Source organism: Phodopus roborovskii, unplaced genomic scaffold, assembly GCF_943737965.1.
Source record: "Phodopus roborovskii unplaced genomic scaffold, PHOROB, whole genome shotgun sequence".
NCBI lineage: Eukaryota > Metazoa > Chordata > Mammalia > Rodentia > Cricetidae > Phodopus > Phodopus roborovskii.
Window position 1 is genome coordinate 21273556 of NW_026125059.1, and position 25513 is coordinate 21299068.

Below are 25513 nucleotides of genomic sequence, written 5' to 3' on the forward strand. Positions count from 1 at the left end.
ATGGCAGCCAAGAGCCACTCCTGTAAGGGTCAAATGTAGGACACACCCAAGAAAGGAGAGAGATTCCAGGCAGATACACCTTTTGGAGTCTGTTTGATAGATTTTTGGATGGGATGTGGGGCTCAAGAGGATCCTGAAGGTTGGAGAGATTACTCAATGGTTAAGAGCACTTGCTGTTCTTGCAGAGGACCAGGGTTTGGTTCCTAGCACCCACATGGTAGCTCACAACTTCCTGTAACTTCAATTCCTTCTGGCCTCTGGAACACCAGGCACACATATGGAGCACATGCAGCATACACATACACACAAATAAATCCTTAGTCCAGTTATGGTGATGCATGCCTTTAATTCCAGCAAGCACTCAGGTGGCAGAGGCAGGTGAATCCCTGTGCTTTTCAAGCTAGCCTGATTTACATAGTGTGTTTTAGGCATACCAGAAGCATACCTAAAACATAAAAGGACACCGAGACATATTACTGATAAATAGGGAGTTTATTAGAAGAGTTATTGATGACATAGACCAACAGGCAACAGTATGGTGGTGGGGGTTGTCTCTGGAGAAAGAAATCAGAGTCCATGTGGCAGGAGAGAGGTCTCCCACTCTTTTGCATGGGAACGGTCACAACAAGCGCTTCAGGTAGGGTCTCCGATTGCTAGGCAGGAAGCATGGAACGGAGTGGGGAACAGGATGTGTGTGATGCCAGTGCCCCCTTTGATGTTAACTTACTTCCTGGGTGTGACATCCTGACACCGATGTCTGTTAACTAAGGACTCACAGTGTCCCATTATGGTACCTGCCAGCGCCTGTGAAAGGCAGACGGACCCCGACGAGCAGGAGCTGACTCTGACAACAAACTCTCACACTACGGAAATACTCTGCAGCCAGACATGCCTAGAGAGGCTTTGATGCCTCTGACTTTCGCCCAGAAAGAACTTGATGTTGCTGTTTCCTTAACAGGTCTTGCCTGGCTCCTTATCCAACTTGCTGATCTCCTTCCCACAGCCAAATTACAAGTTTATTCTCAACAGGTATTTCCTGGACTCATAAGGGAGCTTTTCAAATGAAAAGTGAATCTTTTTCTGCGTATTGGGTTTTTTGTTTTATTTTGTTTGTTTTATTATCTATTTAGATAGAAGAATTCAAAAGTAGGAATACTATGTATAACAGCATCTCCCTGGTGGGCTTACAGTTCACGAAGCCTTTCTAAGACCTTACATTGTCTTGTTACAGGAACATGACATAGAAACACTCCATGGTATAGTTCACATCACCATAAGGGGATCACTGAAGGGAAATAGACCGGTTATCCTGACATACCATGACATTGGGCTTAACCGTATGTATTTGATTTTGCACATTCCCCTTTTAAAGAAAATAATTATTTTATTTCATGTATATGAAATGTTTCATGTAAGTGAAATGTTTGCCTGTGTGTATATATATGTTCGCTATGTACATGCAGTACCTGTGGAGGTCAGAAGAGGATGTTGGATCCCCAGAACTGGAGTTACAGGTGATTTTGAGCCATCATACAGATGCTGGAATTGAGCCTAGGTCCTCTGAAAGAGCAGCAAGTGCTCCTAAACACTGAGCCATCTCTTCAGCCCCAAATAGGTTTCCTTTTTTAGCATTATAATCTTTGTGTTAAAGAACACAATAATACCACCCTATTAAGTAAGACAGACACATCACTCCTCTGTCTTAACACCCTTTTTAAAATGAATGGCAGGTTAACATTCCTGGGGTACATGCAGGGTACTGAAATTACATCTTACATTTGTGTCATGTCTTCAAAAGGATAGAATATCTGATAAACTCAGTAAGAAATTAGAAATCGGTCAGGTGGTGGTGGCAACTGCCTTTAATCCCAGCACTCAGGAGGCAGAGGCAGATGGATCTCTGTGACTTTGAGGCCAACCTGGTCTACAAAGCTACACAGAGAAACCCTATCTTGAAAAACCAATAATAATAATAATAATAATAATAATAATAATAATACAGCAGGCTATGTTTATTAGATATATGTAAAACTAAGTCTATTTCATACTAATCTTTAGGTCAATCCCCAAGATGTCTTATTACATATCTACAAATATTTCCAAAGCTGAAATCCATACCAAATCTCCTACTAAGGATTTCAGAAGTGGCTACTCAACATGATAGAATTAGGCTCTAGCCTTGGGGTCAGACTCTGCTAACCTGTGTCCTGCCAGCTGCTCTGGCTTCCAGAGGTGGCCTGTGTTGAGCTGACAGCCAAGGGCTGATCCTTAGCATGAAGAGTGAGTGATGAAGGCCCTAGGCTAAGAGGGTAAAAAAGAAGCAGCATCTCCTCCATGCACATAGCAGTTCTGACAAGAGACAAAGCCCCATGTGGTGAGCATCTGCTCAGGATGTCCTCTAGCTACAGTTAAGAGAAGATTAGTGTGTCCTCGTCAGATAGAGGAACGAGGTGCATGGAAGACAGCATTGTAGGTACAAGATTATTTCGTGCACCACCAGGAAACCCAGCAAACATCCATAAGGTGGTTCCTACTCTGAACCCATTGCATAGAGCTGAGGACCAGGCGCTCTGCAGTCACTGAGGCCCCGCCTATGGAGTCTTCCTTCAGCAGCTTGAGTGACAGGCTGTGTGCAGACACCTGCCTTGAGTGGACTGCAGCTGAAGGAGCAGTGGCACAGCTTTGCTGGGCAGAGGAAAACCAGGGAGAGCTGGAGAACTCGTGACCCACAGGTGTTCTTATCTCACAGATAAATCCTGTTTCAACACGTTCTTCAACTTCGAGGACATGCAGGAGATCACTCAGCACTTTGCTGTCTGTCATGTGGACGCCCCAGGCCAGCAAGAAGGGGCACCCTCCTTCCCAACAGGGTAAGGCCACAGGGAAGATCTCCGGGAGGCATGCAGGCCAAAGGACAAAGGGGTGGATGGACGGTAGGGGCTCTGTGCTGTGTCTCCCTCCCCCTGATGCTCTCACATCTAGGTGCTGCTTGCCTGTCTTTCTGCCCCAGGTCTCAGAAGCCTGTGTGTGAGTGTGGAGGGCCTGTGTGTGTTTTCACATACCCAGGAGTGCATCTTCGTGGCCAGGACCTATGCACCTACAGTCACGAGGCAGAATGTGTCTGGAACACCACTTCTGATCTGTCCCTGACTCCTTTGTTTTACATTTGTCACTTCTGTGTCTCTTCTTAAAGTGCCAAACACATAGGCTGAGCCCAGACTCCTTTGAACTTGCTCTGGGAGTGCCTTCCCATTTGAGTTCCCACCGAGATGGCTTTTGGACACCTGGGAACCCTTTATTCTGAAGCCATCTTGACAGGCAAGGACACCATCTGGCTGGCCTTGTCACTCAACATCATCCTAAACTTGCTCTGCATGTCAGCGTCACAGACTCCCAAGTCTGTGACAGGGTGCCAGTGAGAGGTTCTGAGGGACGAGGGAGACCTTCCTGTCTTGTCCTGCATTTCCCAGTAACTTCTAGAGAGTCTGCACCTGCATGGAACCCAGGCTCTTCCAGACACCGTTTAAATGCTTGTGTTTGTTAGTTCACTTGATCCACACAGCCCTGTTGGATCTGTGTCAGTGTACAAATAAGTAGCTGATCTGGAATTTTACCCCAAGAAGTCTTGTTACAAAATCTTAGTTGACTCTTTCCAAGTTGTTGTGTCTCTGAAATACAGGTTGTCATTCATCAAGATTTTTTTTGCTAATGTGTGCATAGATGATGTGAGTTCACTCCATTCCTTAGAATGTTCAGTAGAAGCAGGCTGAGCTCCCTGTTGGTTGTGGAACAGAGGCGGCCAAACACACACACCCTACACACACACACACACACACACACACACACACCTTATACACACAAACATACACCCTACACACACCCACACACCCTATACACACAAATATTCACCACAATACACCCTACACACACACAACCCTATACACACATACACCACACACACACACCCAACACACAACACACCCTATACACACAAACATACACCACACACACACATGCATACACCATACACATACACACATACACCCTACACACACTTGCACACACACACCCCTTATACACACAAACATACACCACACATACACACGCATACACCATATACACAAACACATACACCCAACACACACACATACCCTAATCACACACATTCACCCTACACATACACACACTCTAGATACACACACATCCTAGAAGCACATACACCTTATGCACACACACAAACACCCTACACACACACCCTACACACACATACACACACTATACCTCCTACACACATATACCCTATACACACACACCCTATGCACACATACATACACCCTACACACACATACATCATATACACACACACACCCTACCTACACACACCACACACCACATACACCCTACATACACACACTACACACACACATACATCCTACACACACACACCTTACACAATATGCACACCCTAGACACACATACATATACGACACACACACACATGCACACATCATACCCCCCCCCACACACACACAATCAGTCTCATTTTTAAATATCCTGTCCCTTATTGATCCATTCATATGTGACTCTCTCCTATTTTTCCTCCCGGGCTTGCCTGGTGGTTTTAGGATCAGTTCATATTACAGATAAGCAGATCATAAAATAAACATATCTTATGCCCAAGTCAGTGTGGTTCTCAACCTATGGGTCAAGATCCCTTTGGAGTCAAATGACTTTTTCATAGAGGTTGTATATCTGATACCCTGTGTATCAGATAGTTACATTATGATTCATAACAATAGCAAAATTAAATTTATGAATTACAACAAAAAGTGTTATGGTTGGGGCTCACCACATGTATTAAAGGTTTGCAGCATTAGGAACGTTGAGAGCCACCGACCTAAGTGAAATAAGTGAGCGTGTACTCTGAGGAACCCAAGTGGATAATGGTGCACAAGCCCAGGAGTGATGTTTCCTGCTGCAGCTAACTGCCTAAATATGATTGGCAGACTGAGCTACTTCCTGAGTCGACTCTTGCTGCTGGACATTCCTGAGCCTGGGAGTGACTGTTACGGGTTTGGAGATAGCGCATAGTGGGCCATCCAACCAGTTCTCTTCCTATAGCTTCCTCTGGTATAAGGAGTGTGGCCCCTTTAACTTCCTTCCTCACATGGCAGTCATGGAGGGTTATGGAGCAGGCCACAGTTGTTTTAACTTTGATTAAAAAAAACAAAACAACAACAAAAACCAGAGTGTTCTTGTAAGACTCCTGGACTGGTCAAGGTCTCCTAGTGACTGGGAACTGTGGGAGATTTCTAATCAGAAGGTGTCCTTTTGTGTTTCAGGTATCAGTACCCCACCATGGATGAGCTAGCCAAAATGCTGCCTCGCATTCTTACACAGTTATGGTGAGTCCAAAGTACAGTCTTCCATTTGCTCCCCGCCTTGTTGCAAATCAAACCCAGGCTTCCACTCCTGAGCGACAGACGCTCTGCCACTGAGCTACCCATCCCCACCTCTTTGTTCTTTTGTTTCCAGAATTTCTTTTGTGCCTGTCCCTGCAACTATAATTAATGAGCAAAACAGAAAAGTCACTGTTTATTGACCTTAGTTAGGAGATTGGCTGCTTCATAAACAATCACAATAAAATGCCTTAAAATGGGACAGGGTTGTAGCTTGTTAGCAGAGCATGTGTCTAGCAATCACTGTGCTCTAAGATTGATCCTGAGAACCTTCAACACAAAGAAATCATGGGATGCACTAGAGTGGGTAATAACTGATGGCAACATTCACAGATTTGACAAAAATTTGATGATGGGTTTTGAGGTAGTGGGACAATGAAGGTGAATTCCAGATTTCAGGCATATTTCATTTAACCATAAAGACAACTTTTAAAGTAAGTACTATGCCTGCTGGGAAGTGTAGCCATGAGACCCTAGGTTCGATCCTCAGTGGATGGTGTTGTAAAAGAGAAAAAAGAAGGGGAGGGAGAGGGAAGAGAGAGAAAGGTAGGACAAGGTTTTGTCGAATAATAAGGGTACCGGAGTTTGAGACTTCAAACAAGAAGCTCACCTAAATTCTCACAGCTACTAAGTGTGAGAGCCTGGCTGTGTGTCCCGCTTGTATTCTCTGCCTTATACAATGCCGCCACAGGAGTAAGACACTGTTAATTGTCGTCTGCCTTGTTCAGTGTGAAGAGCGTCATTGGTATTGGAGTTGGAGCAGGAGCCTACATCCTCAGCCGATTTGCAGTAAGTACAGGAAGGATTAGTCTCAACTCCCTGAGGTAGTGTGTGAGTCCCAGCTGGGTGCTTGCTTGTGCTGGTTGTGTAGGTTCCAGCTGCTCCAGCCACATGTGTGTGTAAAGCTTGCTTTGTGTGTAGAGGACCTGAAAATCCACAGATGAGGACAGCACATTGTAAAGAGACACAGCCACAGCTTCTGAGGGGATTGCTACAGCCATGAAAAGTGAGCTTGGGAAGAGCTGACACCATAGTGTAACAGAACAGTGGGTCTGCAGTTTCCTACCAAACCCTGTGGAAGGACTCCTGTTGTGAGATTCCTCCTGGACCACAGGAAAGTGTTTCTTTGGGGTGGCATTCCCTATTCAGATGGCTGTAGGGGAAAAAATGTCAAGAACCCGTGTTGTAGCACAGCAGCCCACATAAGCCCCTATGCCAAGTGTTTTAGCACACTTGCCCATAAGGAAGTCCCCTGTGAGTTGGATAGTTCAGCATGCCCTCCTCTGCTGTCTTCCCTAAGCAGCCATGCAAGGGGAGATGCCCCAATAGCGTTTTGAGAGACAGGTTCCCAGGTGCTGGGTCAGATTTCAAGAGGTTTTGTCTGAAGTGCTCCAGAGCATCTCTCTGCAGCCTTCCTTCCAGGCACAAGGCAGCGAGGCACAGCACAGACCTGCTGACCGTGTCCACTGCTTGAAAAGAGTGGGAGTGAGAGTCTTACATCGTTGTCTCTGTCTCTCTCTCAGCTCAATCATCCAGAGCTGGTAGAAGGTCTTGTGCTCATTAACATTGACCCGTGTGCTAAAGGCTGGATTGACTGGGCAGCTTCCAAAGTAAGTACTGCATGGGGGTGACCATCTGTTCAATTTCTGGTCCTCTTCCCTCTCTTCTTCCTTCTCTTCCTTCTACTCTTCCCTTTATTCCCCTCTTCCTCCCTCATCTGTTGGTGGTACTAAGGATTAAACCCATATATTCATGCATACTAGGCTACCATTTTATCACTGAACTTATACCCACAGCTCTCATTTTACTTTGAGACAGGATCTCACTAAATTTCTCAGGCTAGCAATAATTTTGTGACCCTTCAGTCTCCTAAGAAGCTTGGGTTCCAGGCCCAGGTCATTAAACTAGATTTCTCATATTCCTTTATAAAAATAGCTTGGTTTTTTAAAAAACTTTTTGTAAAGTTTGATTTATTTTTATTTTATGTTCATGGGTGTTTTGCCTGCATGTATATCTGTGCACTGTGTGTGTGCAGTTCCCATAGAGGCCAAAAGTGGGTACTGGACCCCCTGGAACTGGAGCTACAGGCAGGTGTGAGCTGCTATGTGGGTGCTGGGAACTGAACCTAGGTCCTCTGGAAGGGCCACCAGTTCTCTTAACCACTGAGCTTCCAGCCCCCAGTGTGAATGCACTGTTATAAATGTCTCTTACCCATCATCCCGTATCTCTTCTTTAAAAAACGTTCTGCATATAAGACCTTCGCTAGACACATGTGTTACTTGGATTTGTGTACCTGGCATCACATTACCCAAGAGAACAACAGAGGAAAGATCGTTTATGACTCCCAGTTTCAGACATCTGAATCTGCAGAGAGGGGATGGCAGAATGGAGCAGTCGACATCTGGGCACGAAAGAAGAGGCAGTAGAGCCAGGAAGCAGCACAAGGCACAGTCCTTAGGTGCACTCTCCACCCCCCCCCCCGCTCCCCCTCCCCCATGGCCTAATTCCTGTCTCTACACTGTATTGTCATCTAATAATACCAGGGCATTATGAGTCCAAGAAACTAACCCATTCACCAGGTCAGAACCCAAGGATCCAGTTGTTTGGGAAAGTCCATCAGACACATACTGAAACAAGTGATTGGTGATTGCCTAAGCATCTCTCTTTTTACTGTTTGTTGTTTTATGTATTTATTTTTAGTGAATGGGTTCTTTGTTTGTTTTTTATTGTTTTAGACAGGATCTTACTCTGTAGCCCAGGCTATCATCAAACTGGTGGCAGTCTTCCTGTCTCAGCCTCCCAAGTGCTGGGATTGCAGGCATGAGTCTTCTTACCCACTTACATGTTGGTTTGTTTTGAGATAGGGCATCATATATGCCAGGCTGGCTTTGAACTCCCTATTGTAGCTGAGGATGCCCTCGAGCTTCTGATTCTCCTGCCTTGAGGTCTCAGATTCTGGCATCACAGGTGCTACCAGCCCAATCCCTAAAACAATGGTGTGTGTGTGTGTGTGTGTGTGTGTGTGTGTGTGTGTGTGTGTGTGTGTGTGTGTAGGTCAGAGGACAACTTTAGAGAGTCAGGTTTGCCTTCATCCTTGCTCATCTCTCTTGTTTCTGTTGCTGTTCATCTTACTCCAAGCCATCTGGCTTTTTACAGGGTTCTGTGGGCTCTGGGGATTAACTCAGTTCACCAGGCTTAAGCAGCTAACATTTTGATCCACTGAGCCCGATCCTAGCACAAATGCAGGCAAATGATTTTATTGTTGTTGTTGTGAGTTATGTGTGTACATAAGTATGGGTACATGTGTGGCTTGATGTACCTGTAGAGGTCACAAAACAACATGCACAAGTTGGTTCTCTCTACCACCCTGTGGGTTCCAGGAACTGAACTGAGGCATTCAAGGTTGGCAGGAAGTACCTTTGCTAAAGCCATCTCTCATTATGCTACCCTAAGTATTTGTGTTTGTTGTTTTGTTTTGAAACAGGGAATCATTACTACATGCCCCTGGCTCATCTGGAACTGTTAGGCAAAGCAGTGTGGCCTTAAAATTGAAGCAAAATCCTCCTATCTCTGCCCTCAGAGTGCTAGGGTCACAGGCATAAACACCATGCTTGGCTTCCTAGGCATTCTTTAGTACAGTCATGCTGGCAAATAGAATTAACACTTGAAATATGTGAACCTCATCAGGACAGCCAGGGCTACACAGAGAAACACTGTCTCAAAATAGATAGCTAGATAGCTAGATCCCACTTAATGCCAGGCAATAGTGGTGCATGCTTTTAATCCCAGCTCTTTGGGAAGGAGAGGTAAGCGGATCTCTGTGAGTTGTAAACCAGCCTGGTCAACAGAATGAGTTCCACAAAAGTCCACAACAGGCTCCAAAACACAGAAAAACCCTGTCTCAAAAAAAAAATCACTCAATAAATAAATAAACAATTTGTACCTTAAATATCTTCTGTCTATGGATTGCAGTTTTCCTTTCTTGATGAATAAAATGAATGAATGGATCACTATCTTTAATAAGATTTCTGATGTTTGCTATCTGAAAAAAGAAGCTATTCAATTAACCCTTAAGCTATGTCAAAGGAGAGAGGAAACTGAAAGAGCATGCTGTTGGCTTTATTAATATAAACAATCCCTGAGCTAAATGAGTTTAAAAAAAAATACAAGGGCCAGGGAGATGGCACAGTAGGTTCAGGCACTTGCCTCCAATGCTGATGACCTGAATTCAATCCCAGGAACTCCATGGTAGAAGAAGAGGACCTGCTCTCCCAGGTCATCCTCTGACATCTGCATGCAGTGTGGTACATGCCCACACAATTACACAATAAAAGTAAGTAATTTTAAAGGTGGGTGCTGGAGAGATAGTTTGGTGGTTGAGTGCTTTCAGCTCTTGCTGAGGACCTATTTGATCCCAGCTCCCACATGAGAATACTCAGAACCACCTGCAATCCCAGTTCCAGGGGATTGGATGCCCTCTTTTGAACTCTTAGGGCACCTGCACTCATGTGCATAAATCCATACAAACATGAATATACACAATTTAAAAATAACAATAAAAAAATAAATCCTTAGGGGCTAGAAAGAGGACTCAATGGTTAAGAACACTTTAATGAGGATCCATGTTCAGTTCCTAGCACCCACATGGCAGCTTGTAACTGCCAGAGGATTGGATGCCCTTCCTCTGAGCACCGTGGGTACCAGACATGAACATGTGGTACATGTATATGCATGCAGGCAAAACACCCATACAAATAAAATAAAATAAAAAAATAAATATAAAACTTTTTTTTTTCATTTTAGTTTTTCAAGACAAAGTTTCTCTGTGTAGCTGTGGCTGTCCTGGAACTCACTCTGTAGACCAAGCTGGCCTCAAACTCACAGAGATCTGCCTGTCTCTGCCTCCCAAGTACTGGGATTAAAGGGTATGCCACTACTGACCAGTCTAAAAATATTTTTAAATAAGTCTTTTTTTTAAAAAAGAGAGATAAGGGAAATGCATTGTATTACATTATCCCATTTGCGTGTTTCTCACCTCTTGTGAAAATTATTCTTTGTTTTTAGGTTGAAAAGGAGCAATTTTGAGACAGTTTCTTGCTAAAATAGAAGTATTATTTTAATCTACACTATGCCCATGTGTATGTGGAGGCCTAAGATTGGTGTTGGGAACCTGTTATGAGAAGTTTTCTGCCAGCCTGGTCCCAGAGCCCCATAATAACATCAGCCCCAAATAACACATAGAGATGCTGCATTAGATATAAAGCTGTTGGCCTACTACAAGTGTTTATTATTGGCTAGCTCTGTATTAAATATTAACCCATTTTTATTAATCTAAGTGTTTCCACGTGGTCTCATCTTTCCGTGGAGAGGGTCCGGACTTCTTCTCTCAAATCCTACATCTTGACTCCTCCTTACTACATCTCTCAGAATCCTTCTTGTCTCCTAGTCCCGCTTATCTTGCCTTCCTATTTGGCTATAGTGCTTTATTCATTAACCAATAAGAGAAACATATTTACAGAATGACATCTCCCATCAGGAACCTGTATCCCTGCTTCACTTTAGCCATTGAGGCAGGGTCTCTCAATCAAACTCAGAACTCATTCGTATGGCTGGTCCTACTGATCAGTTTGCTCTGAGAGAGAGAGTGTGTGTGTGTGTGTGTGTGTGTGTCGGTGGGTATCCTTGTTTCTGCCTTCTGAGGCTGGGATTGCAGATGGGTTTCAACACTCTCCCCGTATTTGTATGGGTTTCTGGGTGTCTGAACTACCACAGTACTTACACTTGTGTAGCAAGCAACTTAAGCATGTATCATTTCCACAGCCCTGATGATCACTTTTACATCTATTTAATTATATTCATTATTAGTGTGTTTGTGTGTGTGTGTGTGTGTGTGTGTGCAAGTGTGTACCCATGACATATCAGGCTTCTGGCTATCAAAAATTACCCTCTGCATTTGATTACCTTTATCCACCATGTTGGGTCTAGGATCTTCAGGCTTGGCAGCAAGTCTACAAGAGTGAATTCTAGGACAGGCTCCAAAGCTACACAGAGAAACCCTGCCTTGGAAAACAAGAACAAGACAAAACAAAGATGGGCCAGGTGATGGTGGCACACTCCTTTAATCCCATTACTTGGGAGGCAGAAGCAGCTGAATCTCTGTGAGTTCTAGGCCAGCCTGGACTACAGAGCTGTTACACAGAGAAATACTATCTCTAAAAAGAAAAAGAAAGAAAATAGGGAAGTAAGTTGTGAGTAGTTATTCCATCTTCCTCTGTTAATTAGTTACAAATGATAGTTTTTCATGTTTTAATCTTTCCTAATTTTATATAATAAGCATGTATACTTTTATAATTATTTATAAACATTCTGTCTACCAACAGACCAGAGTCTAAACAGTCTGTCCACCCCTCCCCACACTCATTTACATTTTGAGAAGTTCTGCCTTCCCTAGCTTTGGATGGAGTGTACCAGGATTGCTGTTGCCAGCTGCTGTGCAGTTCTCACAGTCTGACTCATGTGAAATGTGCTCACCTGTCTAGTACACCACCCCCACACTTAGATGTGTAACAACCTAGTGACATTCATAGGACACTTTGGGTGTCTGAGCATTGTGAATAGTGCAGCACATGAAGTGAGTAACTAACCCTCCTCCTCCTGTAGCCTACGGCTCACTGACAGCCCACAGGATGATTTCAGGCCACCTTTCCTCCTTAATCTTTGACCCATGTCCATGCCTCTCCCTCATCTCCTCTTCTGCATCCCACCTCCAACTCCGTACTTCACCTGCGAATCAAGTCCTCAGTAGGAATCCCATCCCAAGCCCCGAAGAAAGCTTAGAGGAGAATTGGCAAGATCATTTGAGCTGGAGATGTTTCTGAAAATAGACTGTCTCCAGATTTACACAGATTGCTGCATTTATTAGATATGAGATGCATCATTTTGAAATGGGAAGGATTGGGAGGAAAACGTTCAAAATGTGAGAACATTCTGTAAATATAGCTATTCCTCCCACTGCCTGAAATAAAGATGGCTACAGCTGGGAGGAATTCTTCTGCCCCTTGCACGTCTTGGACAGGGTTGTAAATCAACCCAGTGGAGATGCTGAAATGGGGCAGGAGCGAAGCAGCAGACTGCCAGAGTCTCGGCTGTCACAGTTTTGAAGGAATGGCCACTATTCCTTCCAGCCCCACTTCAAGGTAAGCTCTGCTCATACCATGGAAAGAACTCTTAGTTTGTTCCTTACACTTTTGCTTTTTCCACATTCCTTTGAAATGATACTGATCTGTGTTTTTTGGTTTGTTTTTGAAAGATGATCTGTGTAAAGGACACCTTCCTTTAGTGGACAGCCAGTGAAATGCTCACATATGCTCACTCTCCTAACATGGTTTTTATCTTCTAGCTCTCAGGCTTGACAACCAACATTGTGGACATAATTTTGGCTCATCACTTTGGGCAGGTAAGCACCTGTGCAAGCTGAAGAGCTGGGTTTACTGGCTTTGTTGTGCTTTAGGAAAGAAAGAGGTACCTTGCAATCTGCTGCATCCTGGCAGGTAGCATGACCCATGCAGTCAGAGGGCATGTGGTCCTGCAAAGGCCAGGCCTGTGGGACAGGCTTCTCTTAGCCTCAGGGATCTTGGCACTTGGAGAGTGACAGAAAACAGCATGTCCCCCACCTGTCCCCTGTGAGCAGAATGCCATCTGTGAATGTTTGACAACACCAGTGCCTCACCAGACATCTTTAGAGCCATCAGGAGGTTCAGGAAAGGCTTCACAGAAACACAAAACTTCAGAAGAAGAAGGAAAAAGCAGAGCGCTGAAATGTTACTGTGAGAGGAGCCTAGAGATGATCTTATTCAGCCCCCATGGACTGATGGACACTGAAATCTGCAGCAGGGTGGCCATTGTCCCGTGGGTAATTGTTGGTGGGGATTTGCCTCCAGTCCTGTTTTCAAAGGGAAAAGTGAGTGAAGTGAGTGATGGAGAAGCAGCAATGAGACCAAGAGCTCATTGAGTGGCTGGAGTGTGGAGGGAACAGTTCCAGCAGGGAGTAAAGGCTGCTCAGTGTGCATACTTAATATTCTAAATATGCCTAAAGGAAAGTGGAAGGGTTGGAGAGGTCAAGCTGTTGCCCTCTACTGGCTATGTATGTGCTAAGTACTTTAAAAGCTATACTAGGTGGCTGGAGAGATGGCTCAGCAATTAGGAGCATGGGTTGTTCTTTCTGAAGTCCCAGGTTCGAGTTCTAGCTCCATGTACTTACTGTCTATAACCTTCAGTCTCAGGGGATCAAACACCCTCTTATGGCCTCAGCAGTCACTGCAAGTATGTGGTGCACAGACACATATGCAGGCAAAAATAGCCAAACATAAAATAAGAATTTTCAACAAAATTTAAAAGAAAATCTGGGTATGGTGGCATGCACCTTTAATCCCTGCACTTGGGGGACAGATGCGGCAGGCTGATCTCTGTGAATTCCAGGATACAGAGCCTGGTTTATAAACTGAGTTCCAAGATGGCCAGGGCTACATAGAGACCTTGTCTCAAAAGAACAAAACAAAACAAATAACTATTGGTTCAGATATCCCAGGTTAGTTATTTTTCTGAGGCTTTGTGGCCTGATCATACAATAGAGAAACCAAGGCCCAGATTTATTGTTATCCATATTGTAAATGGAGTTAACAATAGTTTCTAATTTTAGCTTCAGTTCTTTGAGAATTTCATATATGAGTAGGCATTTCATTTCCACCCCATTCTCTGTGGAGTTGACTTTGAATCCAAGGTCACCTCCAAAGTCCATATCCTTTCTTTCTTTGCGTATATGTGATACATATGTTTGTACATATGCATGTGGATGCATGTTTACGTGTGGGTGCATGTATATAGAGGCCAGAGTTTAGCATAAATGTCCTTTTGTCTTTCTGAATACGTCTACTTCCCACTTGTTAATTTTCAGCTGTAGGAATTATTTACTTGCCACTAGGACTGCTGGCCAAAATACTTGGCTTTTATTTGTCCATATTAAGAGAAAACAACATTGTGTGTGTATGATGTATAGATTCTCATATGGAAATTTTAGTTTGTTTTTAGTTTTGGCCAAAACCAGAAAGAGAAAAATCCTCACCTTGCCACAGTCATCCAGACCTAAAGAAAAGATAAAAACCATAGAGTATGCTTTACCTATGTGTCTGTCCCTGGAACTGGGGTAGTCTTCTCCTGGTGCAGGGATATTGGAGTGGCTATTTTCATTCCCAGCATGGTGTTTCCTCCAGGAATCCTAATTCTTAGATCCTCTTAAGAGTCCCCTTTTCAAGCTGGGCAGTGATGGCACATGCCTTTATTCCTAGCACTCAGGAGGCAGAGGCAGGTAGATCTCTGTGAATTTGAGGGCAGCCTGATCTACAAAGCTACACAGAGAAACCCTGTCTCAAAACAAAACAAAACAAAAAAGATTCCCCTTTTCTTATTCATGCTTCATTCTTGATAGATTTGGGACACAGTCATCTGTCACTAGATTGGTGTATGGATTGTATCAGGGCACTTGAAACAGGTAAGTATTTAAGAAAAAGATAAAAAAGAGGGAGAGAGAGATCTGCACATCTATTCCTAAGACTGAAAAACCACCAGAATACTGATAGGAGTCTAAGCTGGAGAAATTGCTTCACCTAGTGGACAGATAAATAATAGGCATAAAAATGACACGGTCCTTCATCTCCACTGCTTTCCTTAGGGAATGTAGGTCACAATTTTTCCCTTGTCTCTGAACAAAGATTTTCTTTGAAGTCATTGGTGATGCTCCTGTGTTATCAGAGCTGGAAGGGGTGCACCCAGAGTCATATCTCACTTAGAAAGGGAAGACATTGTAAAGAAAAAAACACCGTGAGCTGGAGAGTTGGCTCAGCAGTCAAGAGCACTTGCAGAGGACCCAGGCTTAGCTCCCAGCATCCACATGGCAGCTCACAACTGTGCCCCCAGTTTGAGGGGATCCAATGCACTCTTTTGGCTAACTTGTGCACTTCATGTACATAGTGCACTAACACACATGCAAACACTTACACACATTAAAAACAAAAATATTTTTAAAGCACTTTTAGCTAAATTTAAGTAGCAAACAGGTTTTTTAAGAATGGCCTTGGTTAAATTTGTTTGGATTTAGATAATCATTTTTAAACATGAATTATAGCCAGGATGATGATGCAGGCTTGTAATCCCAGCACTTGGGAGGTGGGGACAAAAACTATCAGGTATTCAGACCAGCCTCGGCTACATAGTAAGTTCCTTGTCAGCCTAGGCTGCCCAAATCATATATACAAAAAGCATGAATAATGCTCATTTTTCACTAATGAGAAAAATACAACTGGGCTGCCAGAATGGTTCCAAGGATAAAGGTGATTTCTGCCAAACCTGAGGACCTGAGTTTGGTCCCAGAGACCCACATGGTGAAAGAAAGACCAGACTCCAGAACATTATCCTATGACAGGCACTGTGAGAGACATATGCATGAGGGCACGGATGTACACACACACACACACACACACACACACACACACACACGAGAGAGAGAGAGAGAGAGAGAGAGAGAGAGCAAAACCAGTGACACCCTTCCCACATTATTATTTACCAGATTAGCCAAACAAAAGACAGTGATCATGGACAAGCAGGATGGCTCAGCAGGTAAAAGAGCTTGTCCCTCAAGCCTGATGAACAAAGGTCAATCCCTGAACCCATGTGAAGATGGGGGGAGAGAACTAACTCCACAGAATTGTCCACACTTGTGCTGTGGCATTAAAAACGAGCTGTGGGCTGGGGATGTAGCTAGCTTGCATGAGGCAATGAGTTCAACCTCAGAACTATATTAGTAGGATATGGCAAGTTTATCTGTAGTTGCAGCTCTCAGAAGGTGGAGGCAGAGAATGAAAGAGTTCAAGGTCATTCTTGGCTACATGTTGAGGTGAAGGTCAGCTGGGCTATATGAGACCCTGCCTCAGATAGCATAAAAAAGTGATTTCAATGAGTTTTCTTTTTAAAGATGTATTTATTATGTGTACAGTGTTCTATCGATCTGCATGTATCCCTGCAGGCCAGAAGAGGACAACTGATCTCATTATATCATTATAGATGGTTGTGAGCCACCATGTGGTTGCTGGGCATTGAACTCAAGACCTCTGAAAACACAGGCAGTGAGTGTTCTTAACCTCTGAACCATCTTTCTAGCCCCATGATTTCAGTATTAATGGGGATATAGAAAACAGATAATATAAAAAATATAATTGCTCTTCCTATCCTGCTAATAAATACTCTCTCCCAGGCCTAAGTGAAAGTAGGAAAGTATATGTTAGCAGCATGTATATAAGAGTACAGTTCATGTTTTTTTAAAGATTCATGTGTATTGGTAGAAGGAGGGGAATTCTATAATTCAGTTTTTGCCTTAAATATTTGCACTAGTGACTGGGTCCCTGTTTGCCCTTTATATACCAATAATGCTGCAGTGTAGGCTCTGAAGGCTTGGAGACGGGAGGAAGGGGACCAAAGTCCTATATTAGGACCATGACAGATAAGACTTTACTGTGACTATGCTGCAGATGGCTGATGTAAGGGAGACAGTAATGATCACAGTGGGGTCCAGGCTGCTACTCACTGAACAAAGGCAGTAGCGAGCCCTTGGTCTTCTGGGGTGAGCTAAATGTGGGCATCATTTCAAAAGATGCCAATGACTTTCCCCAGAACTGCTGAGTCTCTCCTGCTGTCGACATGATTGTCTTGTGCAAACATCCTGGCCTTGTAGTTAGCTTGGGCCTTATGTAGGGTTGAAGGGCTTGAGCTGTGATAGATGCTGAAGGAACTGATGTACAGGGCAGAAGAAGCAAACTGTCTCCAAGGTAACATTTCTGCAAAACATTTCCCAGATGGACAACATGTTTCCATGCAGAGCTGAGGGGACCTGATCCAAATATCAGAACAGCAAAGGAGAAAGACACAGCTCCAAGCCTCTTTGTCCTGTTTTCATTGCCCATCAGATAGTTACAGGCTCAAATGAAGGGTCAGTCTTTTCAGCAAAAGCAGCTTTCAAACTTCTGCTGTTACCTAGGCAACTGTTATCATACCCCATACATTAGAAGTGTTGTCTACAGCAAAGCTAGAGTAGGAGCAATGATGTAGTGCCAAGCTGTGTGACTTCTAAAATCTCTGCTATCTAAGTCAATTAAGGGCCAGTAAGTTGGGGGCTGGGGTAATTTAGGTTTTTCTTTAGTGACAGTTCCCCCTTGTCTCTGATATTTGTGTAGCTTCTCAGACCCCACCAGCTTTGTAGCTTAATCCAGGCACAGGGTCTCCAGGTTAGCAAATGCTCTGGCCTGTGTTAAAGTGTGATGTTTAATGACAAAGCTATCAGAAGGTTTAATGGGTCACATATGAAGAATTCAGAGATATCTTTGTTTTGCCCCTTAGAGCAATCTCTACCTGTCTCAGAGTAGCATTTTTTCCTCTCTTATCTGAAATTCTGCTGTTCTAGTTCCTCACTATTACTGTTACTTATACTGTTGTCTGTCATAGTCTTCATTTCTTGCGTATTCGTGTATATGTATATGTGCGTAAATGCATGCGTGTGTGTGTGTGTGCGTGCATGCACATGCATGCATATGTGCATGTATGCATGTGTGTGTATCTGGTGTTATTCCCTAGGAAATGTCCTGTTGCTGAGTCAGAATCTCTCTGGGACCTGTTCCTGGCTGGTTAGGCTAGGCTGGCTGTCCAGGGAGCCCCAGAGATCTCCCTGTCTCTGCCTCTCAGGTCTGGGATTGCAAGGGTGCACCTTCACTGGTCCTTATGTTTGCACACAGGTACTTAGTGACTGAGTCATCGTCTCCACTGCACTATTCATTTTTCTCATTATAATGTCTTTAGGTTGCAGTTGGTGTGCCTGCCATATTTCCTGAGAATGATTGTTTCAGTGCCTTCTGTTTCAGGTAGTGACCTTAGTTTATCTTCTTGGCTCCCTTCATGCCTATGCTGTAGAGTGCAAGCTTTTTTCTTTATTTCTGTTTCTCTGTAAGGCTTCATGGTGATATTTACACACAGCAATAGATTTATTATCTTCCCAACTATTCCTGATACGCATTGTCCCACCAATGCAAAAAAAAAAAAAAAGCCCATTTAACATTCCCAGTAAGCTTAAAATGTATTGGTTTGACATGGTGTGCGTGTGTGTGTGTGTGTGTGTGTGTGTGTGTGTTTGTGTGTGTGTGCATGCACATGCATTCTCAGATTGTGTTCTCTGTAGCTTAGAATATGTCTTCTGCTTATTCTAGGAAGAGCTGAGGACCAACCTGGAACTGATTCAAAGTTACAGACTACACATTGCCCAAGATATCAACCAAGGAAACCTAGAGCTTTTCCTGCGTTCTTATGATAGGTACAGTGTTTCCTATTCCTGTAGACCAGTTCAAAAGAGATGACAATTGTCTTTAAGAGAAAAGAGGCAGGGAACTCCCCCCACCTTCCCCATGCTGTGTGGTAGCCTGTATGTGCTAATTGAACATGTATATAGAAAAAGAAAGGAGAGAACACTGGGCTTTGACTTAATTGCTCTTTGCTGGAATTGTTTCATGAGGCAGAAGTAGCCTGTGGTGCTGAAATATAAAACAGAAGTTATGTATTCCAGAATTCTCCACATGGCTTCCTCCATTGTCAGAGTTGGGGAAGTGTGCTGATTCCTGCCTGGGAACTGCCTCTCAGGGTAAAAACAGTCTCCTCTTCATGTAACTTCCCCAGAGTTACACAGCCAGTAGGGAGCCTAGCCAGGCTTGAACCTGCTCTCCAGGGTGTCCCTATTTTCAGTTGAAATTCTATTAGTAGAATGCTTGGTCTTGTGTTTGATCCCAGCACTGGAAATAAAATCCTATACTACACTGGCACAAGGAAAGTCCGTTCCCCTCCTTAATCCCAAACAGTAAAAGTATGCCATTCCCTCTTCCTAAGGGGCTCATTCCTACAGACCACTTGGAAAATTCAAGTTACCTTGAGTGCTCCTGTCTGAGCTTTAAAGTTCTCTCCCACCGTTTTTTTTTTTTTTTTTTCTTCCTGAGACAGGGTTTCCCTGTGTGGCTTAGGAGACTATCCTGGAACTCACTCTTGTAGACCAGGCTGGCCTTGAACTCACAGAGATCCACCTGCCTCTGCCTCCCAAGTCCTGGGACTAAAGGGGTGCACCACCACTGCTCCGCTTAGTTCTCCCCCTTTTTTAGCATCCCATAAAATCCCTGTTCCTGCCCTCAGTGCAACAGGTGCTGACAGAGTGAATATCTCGCTGCAGGGTGCCATGGAAACAGCTGCTCAGGAGAACAGCTCAGGGCCTTTCCTTCCGCGGGTGCGAAGAAAGTGTTCCTACTCCATCACGCTTTGGATTACATGTCTAGGAAACACATGAAGGGCCATGATTTTCCTGCAGACGATACTGATTCTGCTTTGTTTGTCTAGACGCAGAGACCTGAAGATTAAAAGACCCAAACCAGGCCAAAACGACAACAGGTCGAAAACATTAAAGTAAGTTCCTCAGTCTCCCGACTGCATCGCTGTGTCTTCCTGTCACGACGAATCCATTGTCCACAGTGTTTGTGCTTACTTGGGACTGACTCCTCTTCTCCCGTGTGTCCGTAGGTGTTCTACTTTACTGGTGGTAGGGGACAGTTCACCTGCTGTGGAGGCTGTGGTGAGTATGTGAGGAGGCTGGGACAGAAGTGTAGTCAGGTGTGTGTGGCAGGCACACAGCTGACATGGTGTCACGGAACACGACCACACCGGTCATGCTGTACCTAGTTGCACCTACTGGGTTTTACTTTTACATATTTTCCATCATTTGGGCTCTGGGGATCACACATAGGTCATCAGGGTGGCAGCAAGTGCCTCTGCTAAACCAGTTTTGCCAGCTCATTCCCAGATGTTAATCTTGTTGGGTCATTCTGATTCCAGGCCACTGAATATTTTCCTACAGCTCATAAAATTGTTTTCTCCTTTTTTTTTTTTTTTAAAGGTTGAATGTAATTCTCGCCTCGACCCTATAAATACAACTTTATTGAAGGTAATGTGTTTTCTATCACTGCCAACCACTTTAAGTGAGTTAGTATGATTTCAAGTTAGGGTGTTATTAGGAAAGTGTCACAGAAAAGCTTCCCAAGACCCTGTCATTCACCGTTTTAAACAAAAAGGAACAGAACTTCCTGAGTATATTCATTCTCATGTTAGGTGCTTTCATATTGCTGCAGTAAAACCCCATGACCAAGGCAACATATAAAAGGAGGTGTTTAATTGGTTTTACAGAAGGTTAAGTCCATGATGATGGAGCAAAGACACGATGACAGGGGCAGCTGGGAGCTCACATCCACACATAGGGTGCAGAGAGCACACTGGGGAAGGCACAAGTCAGCCTCAAAGCCTACCCCGTGTGACATACCTCTCTGACAAGGCCACACCCCCTAGCACTTCCTAAACAGTTCTGTCAACTGGGAACCAAGCATTCAGACATGTGAGCCTATGGAGCCATTCCCTTTCAAACCACCACAGTCCTCATACAGATTAGAAAACAGAATAAACAGAACAAAAAATTTAAATTGTTCATAATCCTAGTCAAAGGATTATATATAGTAAAGGTACTGGTGTCTTTTTAAATTTATTTATTTTATTTTATGAGGATTAGTGTTTTACCTGCATGTATGTCTATGTGAGGGTACCTGAAACTGGAATTATAGACAGTTGTGAGCTGCCATATAGGTTCTGGGAACTGAACCCAGGTCCTTTGGAAGAGCAGTCAATGTTCTTAACCACTGAACCATCTCCCCAGCCCTGCTATTAGTGTCTTTTTCCTGTACTATTTGATATTATTAAAAATCAGAAGGTATACACTAGGCAAGGTGGCAAATACCTTTAATCCCAGCACTCAGGAGGCAGAGGCAGGTGGATCTCTGAGTCTGAGGTTAGCCTGGTCTACAGAGCAAGTTCCAGGATAACTAGGGCTACACAGAAAAACCTGCTTCAAAATGCACCCCCAAAGTATTTATAGCTCCAGATCTGTTTTCCCCCCATTCATGACAAACACTTCCTGAGATCATCCAAAACTGCATAGGCCAGATATGATAGCACACATCTGTAATGCACTTGGGAGGTAGAAGGAGCATCTCGACTTGGTGGCCATCTTTGGCTACATAGGGAGAATGTCTAAAAATCAAAAACTGTAACAAAAATGTTAATGACTCACTGGTCTGGTATAGTGGCACATGCTTTTAATCTCAGCACCAGGGAGACAGATGCCGGTGAGTTCCTGTGAGTTGGAAGCCAGCCTGGTCTACATTGTGAGTTCCAGGACAGCCAGGGTTACACAGTCTTAAAGGAAAAACAAAAAGGCCACAGTTCTTTAAAAAGAAGATATGTTTTTAAAAATGTTAATAATTCAGTGTCATTGAGAGAATCAAACAAAATGGAAATGCTTTTACAGTCTTAACCTTGCTGTATTGGTAATTAGGATAGGTACACTCTATGCAGGTAGACAGCAACTCTTTTGGGGGAGAAAAGGTCTCATGTATCCAGAATGGCCTCAAATCTGTGTAACTGAAGATGACCTTGAACTTCTGAACCTTCCAAGTTCTGGGATTTCAGGCATGTAACACTGTACGTAATTCATGCAGTGCTAGGGATTGAGCCACACGTTTTGTGTATGTATGCCAGGTAAGCACTCTGACAAGTCTATATCCCCAGACAGAAACTCTTACTTTTTTATTTGTTTTCTTTTTGATACAGGGTCTTTCTATATTGCTCTGGCTAGCCCAGAACTCACTATGTAAACCAGGCTGTCCTTGAACTCACAGTGATTTGCCTGCCTCTGCCTCCTGAGTGCTGGGATTAAAGATATGGGCTACCATGATTGGCAAACAGCCACTTTTTACCTAAATTTCTGAGCTAGTGTGAAGATTCCCCCCATTGCCATTTCTCTTTCCTCTTCCTGGAACGTTGGAGGCCCGGCATTTGAGATACCATCATAGGCTTACCTACAAGACAGCCTTTAATAAAACTTCCTGGCAACAGGATTGTTTACCTTTTACCAAGAAGGTTGGGAAAGCATCAAAATCTGAATGTGGTATGTGCCCAGGCAGACTTGTAGGGGTTCAGGCTGTAAGATCTAAAGACCTCACAAGATTGTCTAAAACAAAGAAACACGTCAGCAGGGCTTCTGATTGTCCTGTATCCAAGACAGACTCAAGTGTTAAAAAGCACAAAGAAAGCAAAGTGAACATAGAATTTTTTAGGTGATAAAAGTCAAGGCTCGGTCTAAAAAACTAAACATACTCTCTCCATTGGTTGAGCATGGTGCCACACACCTTTAATCACAACACTTAGAAGCCAGCAACAGGAGGATGTCTGTGAGTTCAAGGCCAGGCCAGCCAGGGCTATATAGTCCCTGACAGGAGCTCCAGCTGAGTGTGTCTGAACTGGAGCCTCTGTTCATGCATTTTGGGAACTGGCCTGGTGCTCTGGGGCTACTGCAGACAGCACAGCTCCTGATGCATGTGAACAGATGCTGGGTTATCTGATGGGTAACAATAATGTCTCCTTGTCCTGTGAGATAGCCTACCAAGTACAGGCATTGCCATGTCAGCTTGGCCATCTGGGTTTACTCCCTAAAACACACCACACATGAACTGTCTCACACACACACACACACACACACACACACACACACACACACACACACGCATGCATGCACACAAACTCCCACACACAAGCATAACCATACTCTCTCCCACACACTTGTGCACACTTATGGGTGTGTACAAACATGCCTGGAGGTGTACATGCAAATGTGTGAAGGTCAAAGGCCAACAATGGGTTTGGTTTGAGAGAGGGCCACACTTTGTAGCCCTAGCTATGAAACTCACTATGTAGGCCAGTCTTACTGATCTCATAGAGATCCGTTGGCCTCTGCCTCCTGAGTGTTAGGATTAAAGGCACTTGCCACCACCACCCTGCTAGGACTAAGTACTCTTAGTCACTGAACCTTCTCTCCGGCCTGAGTCTTTCATAGGCTCGGTTATGCTGACAGGCTAATGGGACCAAAGATCTGCCTCTCTATGCCCCTCATTTCTGAGCACTGGGGTGACGGACAGGCACTACTGAGGCTGGTTCTGGGATCTGAACTCTGGTCCTCATGCTTGCACAGCAGGCACCTAATCCAAGCCATGGACTCATCCTCAAACCCTTAGGATATCTGTGGCATTCCATATCTTAAACCACAGCTCCCTTTTAAATAAAGTTTTATTTTGTTGGTTGGTTTGTTTTTTGTTTTGGTTTTGTAGGGGATTTTAAGGCAGGGTTTCTTGGTGTAGCTCTGGCTGTCCTAGAACTTGTCCTGTAGACCAGGCTGGCATCAAATTCACAGAGATCTACCTGCCTCTGCTAAGATGTGTGTGTGACACCATGCCTGGCATAAAGCTTTTTAACAATGAAACCATGGAATTCATATCCCATTGAACAGAGACAATCCAAAGCCAGCAATAGTGGTGCATATCTTCAATGTCAGCACTCAGAAGACAGAGGCAAGAGGATCTCTGTGAGTCTTAGGGGAGCCTGGTCTACATAGAGTTCCAGGACAACCAAGGCTACATGAAGAGCCCCTGCCAATAAACAAACAAACATATAGAATCAAGTCAGCCAAATAGACCCTTTGAAAGGTTTTGGGATGCTGAGAGCATTCCCCTTAGTGGAGGTCCTGCTGACTTGGGTGTTCTTTCTCTTCTAGATGGCAGACTGTGGAGGACTGCCCCAAGTAGTTCAGGTAAGAACATGTTCATAATAAATACGTGCACTGTGTGTGTGTCTCTCTCTCTCACACACACACACACACACACACATGCTCATTGCTACCCCTCTACCCTTTTTTAAATTTTTCTTTGTTGTTGTTTGCTTCATTCATTCATTCGTTCACTCATTCATTCATTCATTTTGAGACAGGCTCTTACTATGTAGGCCTGGCCAGCCAAGAATTCGATATATAGACCAGGCTGGTCTAAAAAGTCACAGAGATCCACTTGCTTCAGCCTCCTGAGTGCTGGGATTAAAGATCGTGCCTCCATGCACAAATGATTGATGACTTCTTGTTTTGTACCCCCAGCCTGGGAAGCTCACCGAAGCCTTCAAGTACTTTTTGCAGGGAATGGGCTACAGTGAGTAGTATATGCTTTCTATTTATGGGTGATGGCATAAGTTTGACATCCAAGAGTCCATAGTTCTCAGAATATAACCAACCCATTGACTAACCAGCCTTAAAGTGCAAACCAACAGGATGTGGCAAGTTCATCTATGCATAAAAATGAGATGGGCAGACGCTCATCACCACTTACCTGTGACAGGTGGTCCTTGGAAATGGATCAAAGCAGCCTTGTATACAGTCACTCACCTTGAGCAAATAGTGCTAAGTGGGGGGCACCTCTTATGTTGTCCTGGGCATCATCTGAGGTGGGCTGGGAAAGGTAAGGTACTTGTAGAGTACCTGGGCTTCACCGAGCTCCTCCTCCTAATCTCCTGGTTCTTTGTTACAGTACCATCTGCCAGCATGACCCGGCTCACCCGATCACGAACCCACTCAGCCCCCAGTAACATCGGATCTGAAAAAATTTATTTCATCCAACCTGTGACCATTGATCAGTCAGATGAAACTCAAGAATCCTGTGAGGCTCCAAGTCTCCTGAACACACACCAGGCCATGGAGGTGCCTTGCTAAGCAGAAGGGTCCTCCCTGGACCATGCAAGTCCCTCCTTCAGATGATCACTCCGTAATAGAACATTTCATCCCATCTGCTGGCCCCCAGTTTCTTTCACTCATGCATGTTCACAGCATCTCTGTCTCTCTCTGTCTCTGTCTGTCTCTCATAGCCTGGATTTACCATTCTCTCCACATAGCCCTTTTACCTACTAAGAACCATACCCATGCCATTGCTATAACATTTCAATGTCTCTTAAAGTTATTTTCACACTTATTTATTTAGTGTGTATGAGTGTGAGTGCATGGGTAG

General features: G+C 44.1%; 1 protein-coding gene across 1 annotated transcript; it reads left to right on the plus strand.

Moving 5' to 3' along the window:
- LOC127225136 (protein NDRG3-like) lies at positions 1–25236 on the plus strand. Its single transcript, XM_051188427.1, has 14 exons — positions 1–22; positions 1191–1337; positions 2750–2870; positions 5343–5405; positions 6188–6248; positions 6983–7069; positions 12859–12915; positions 18764–18867; positions 19932–19997; positions 20112–20163; positions 20485–20532; positions 24241–24276; positions 24613–24664; positions 25040–25236. Exons 1-14 carry the CDS (start codon positions 1–3, stop codon positions 25219–25221), a joined length of 1098 nt encoding a protein of 365 aa, XP_051044384.1. The 3' UTR covers positions 25222–25236.
- The last annotated feature ends 277 nt before the right edge of the window (positions 25237–25513 follow it).

Coding starts and splice junctions, on each gene's coding strand:
- LOC127225136 (XM_051188427.1), top strand. CDS start 1: ATGGCAGCCAAGAGCCACTCCT. Junction 5,406..6,187: donor CGCATTCTTACACAGTTATG/GTGAGTCCAAAG, acceptor TGCCTTGTTCAG/TGTGAAGAGCGTCATTGGTA. Junction 20,533..24,240: donor TAAATACAACTTTATTGAAG/GTAATGTGTTTT, acceptor TTTCTCTTCTAG/ATGGCAGACTGTGGAGGACT.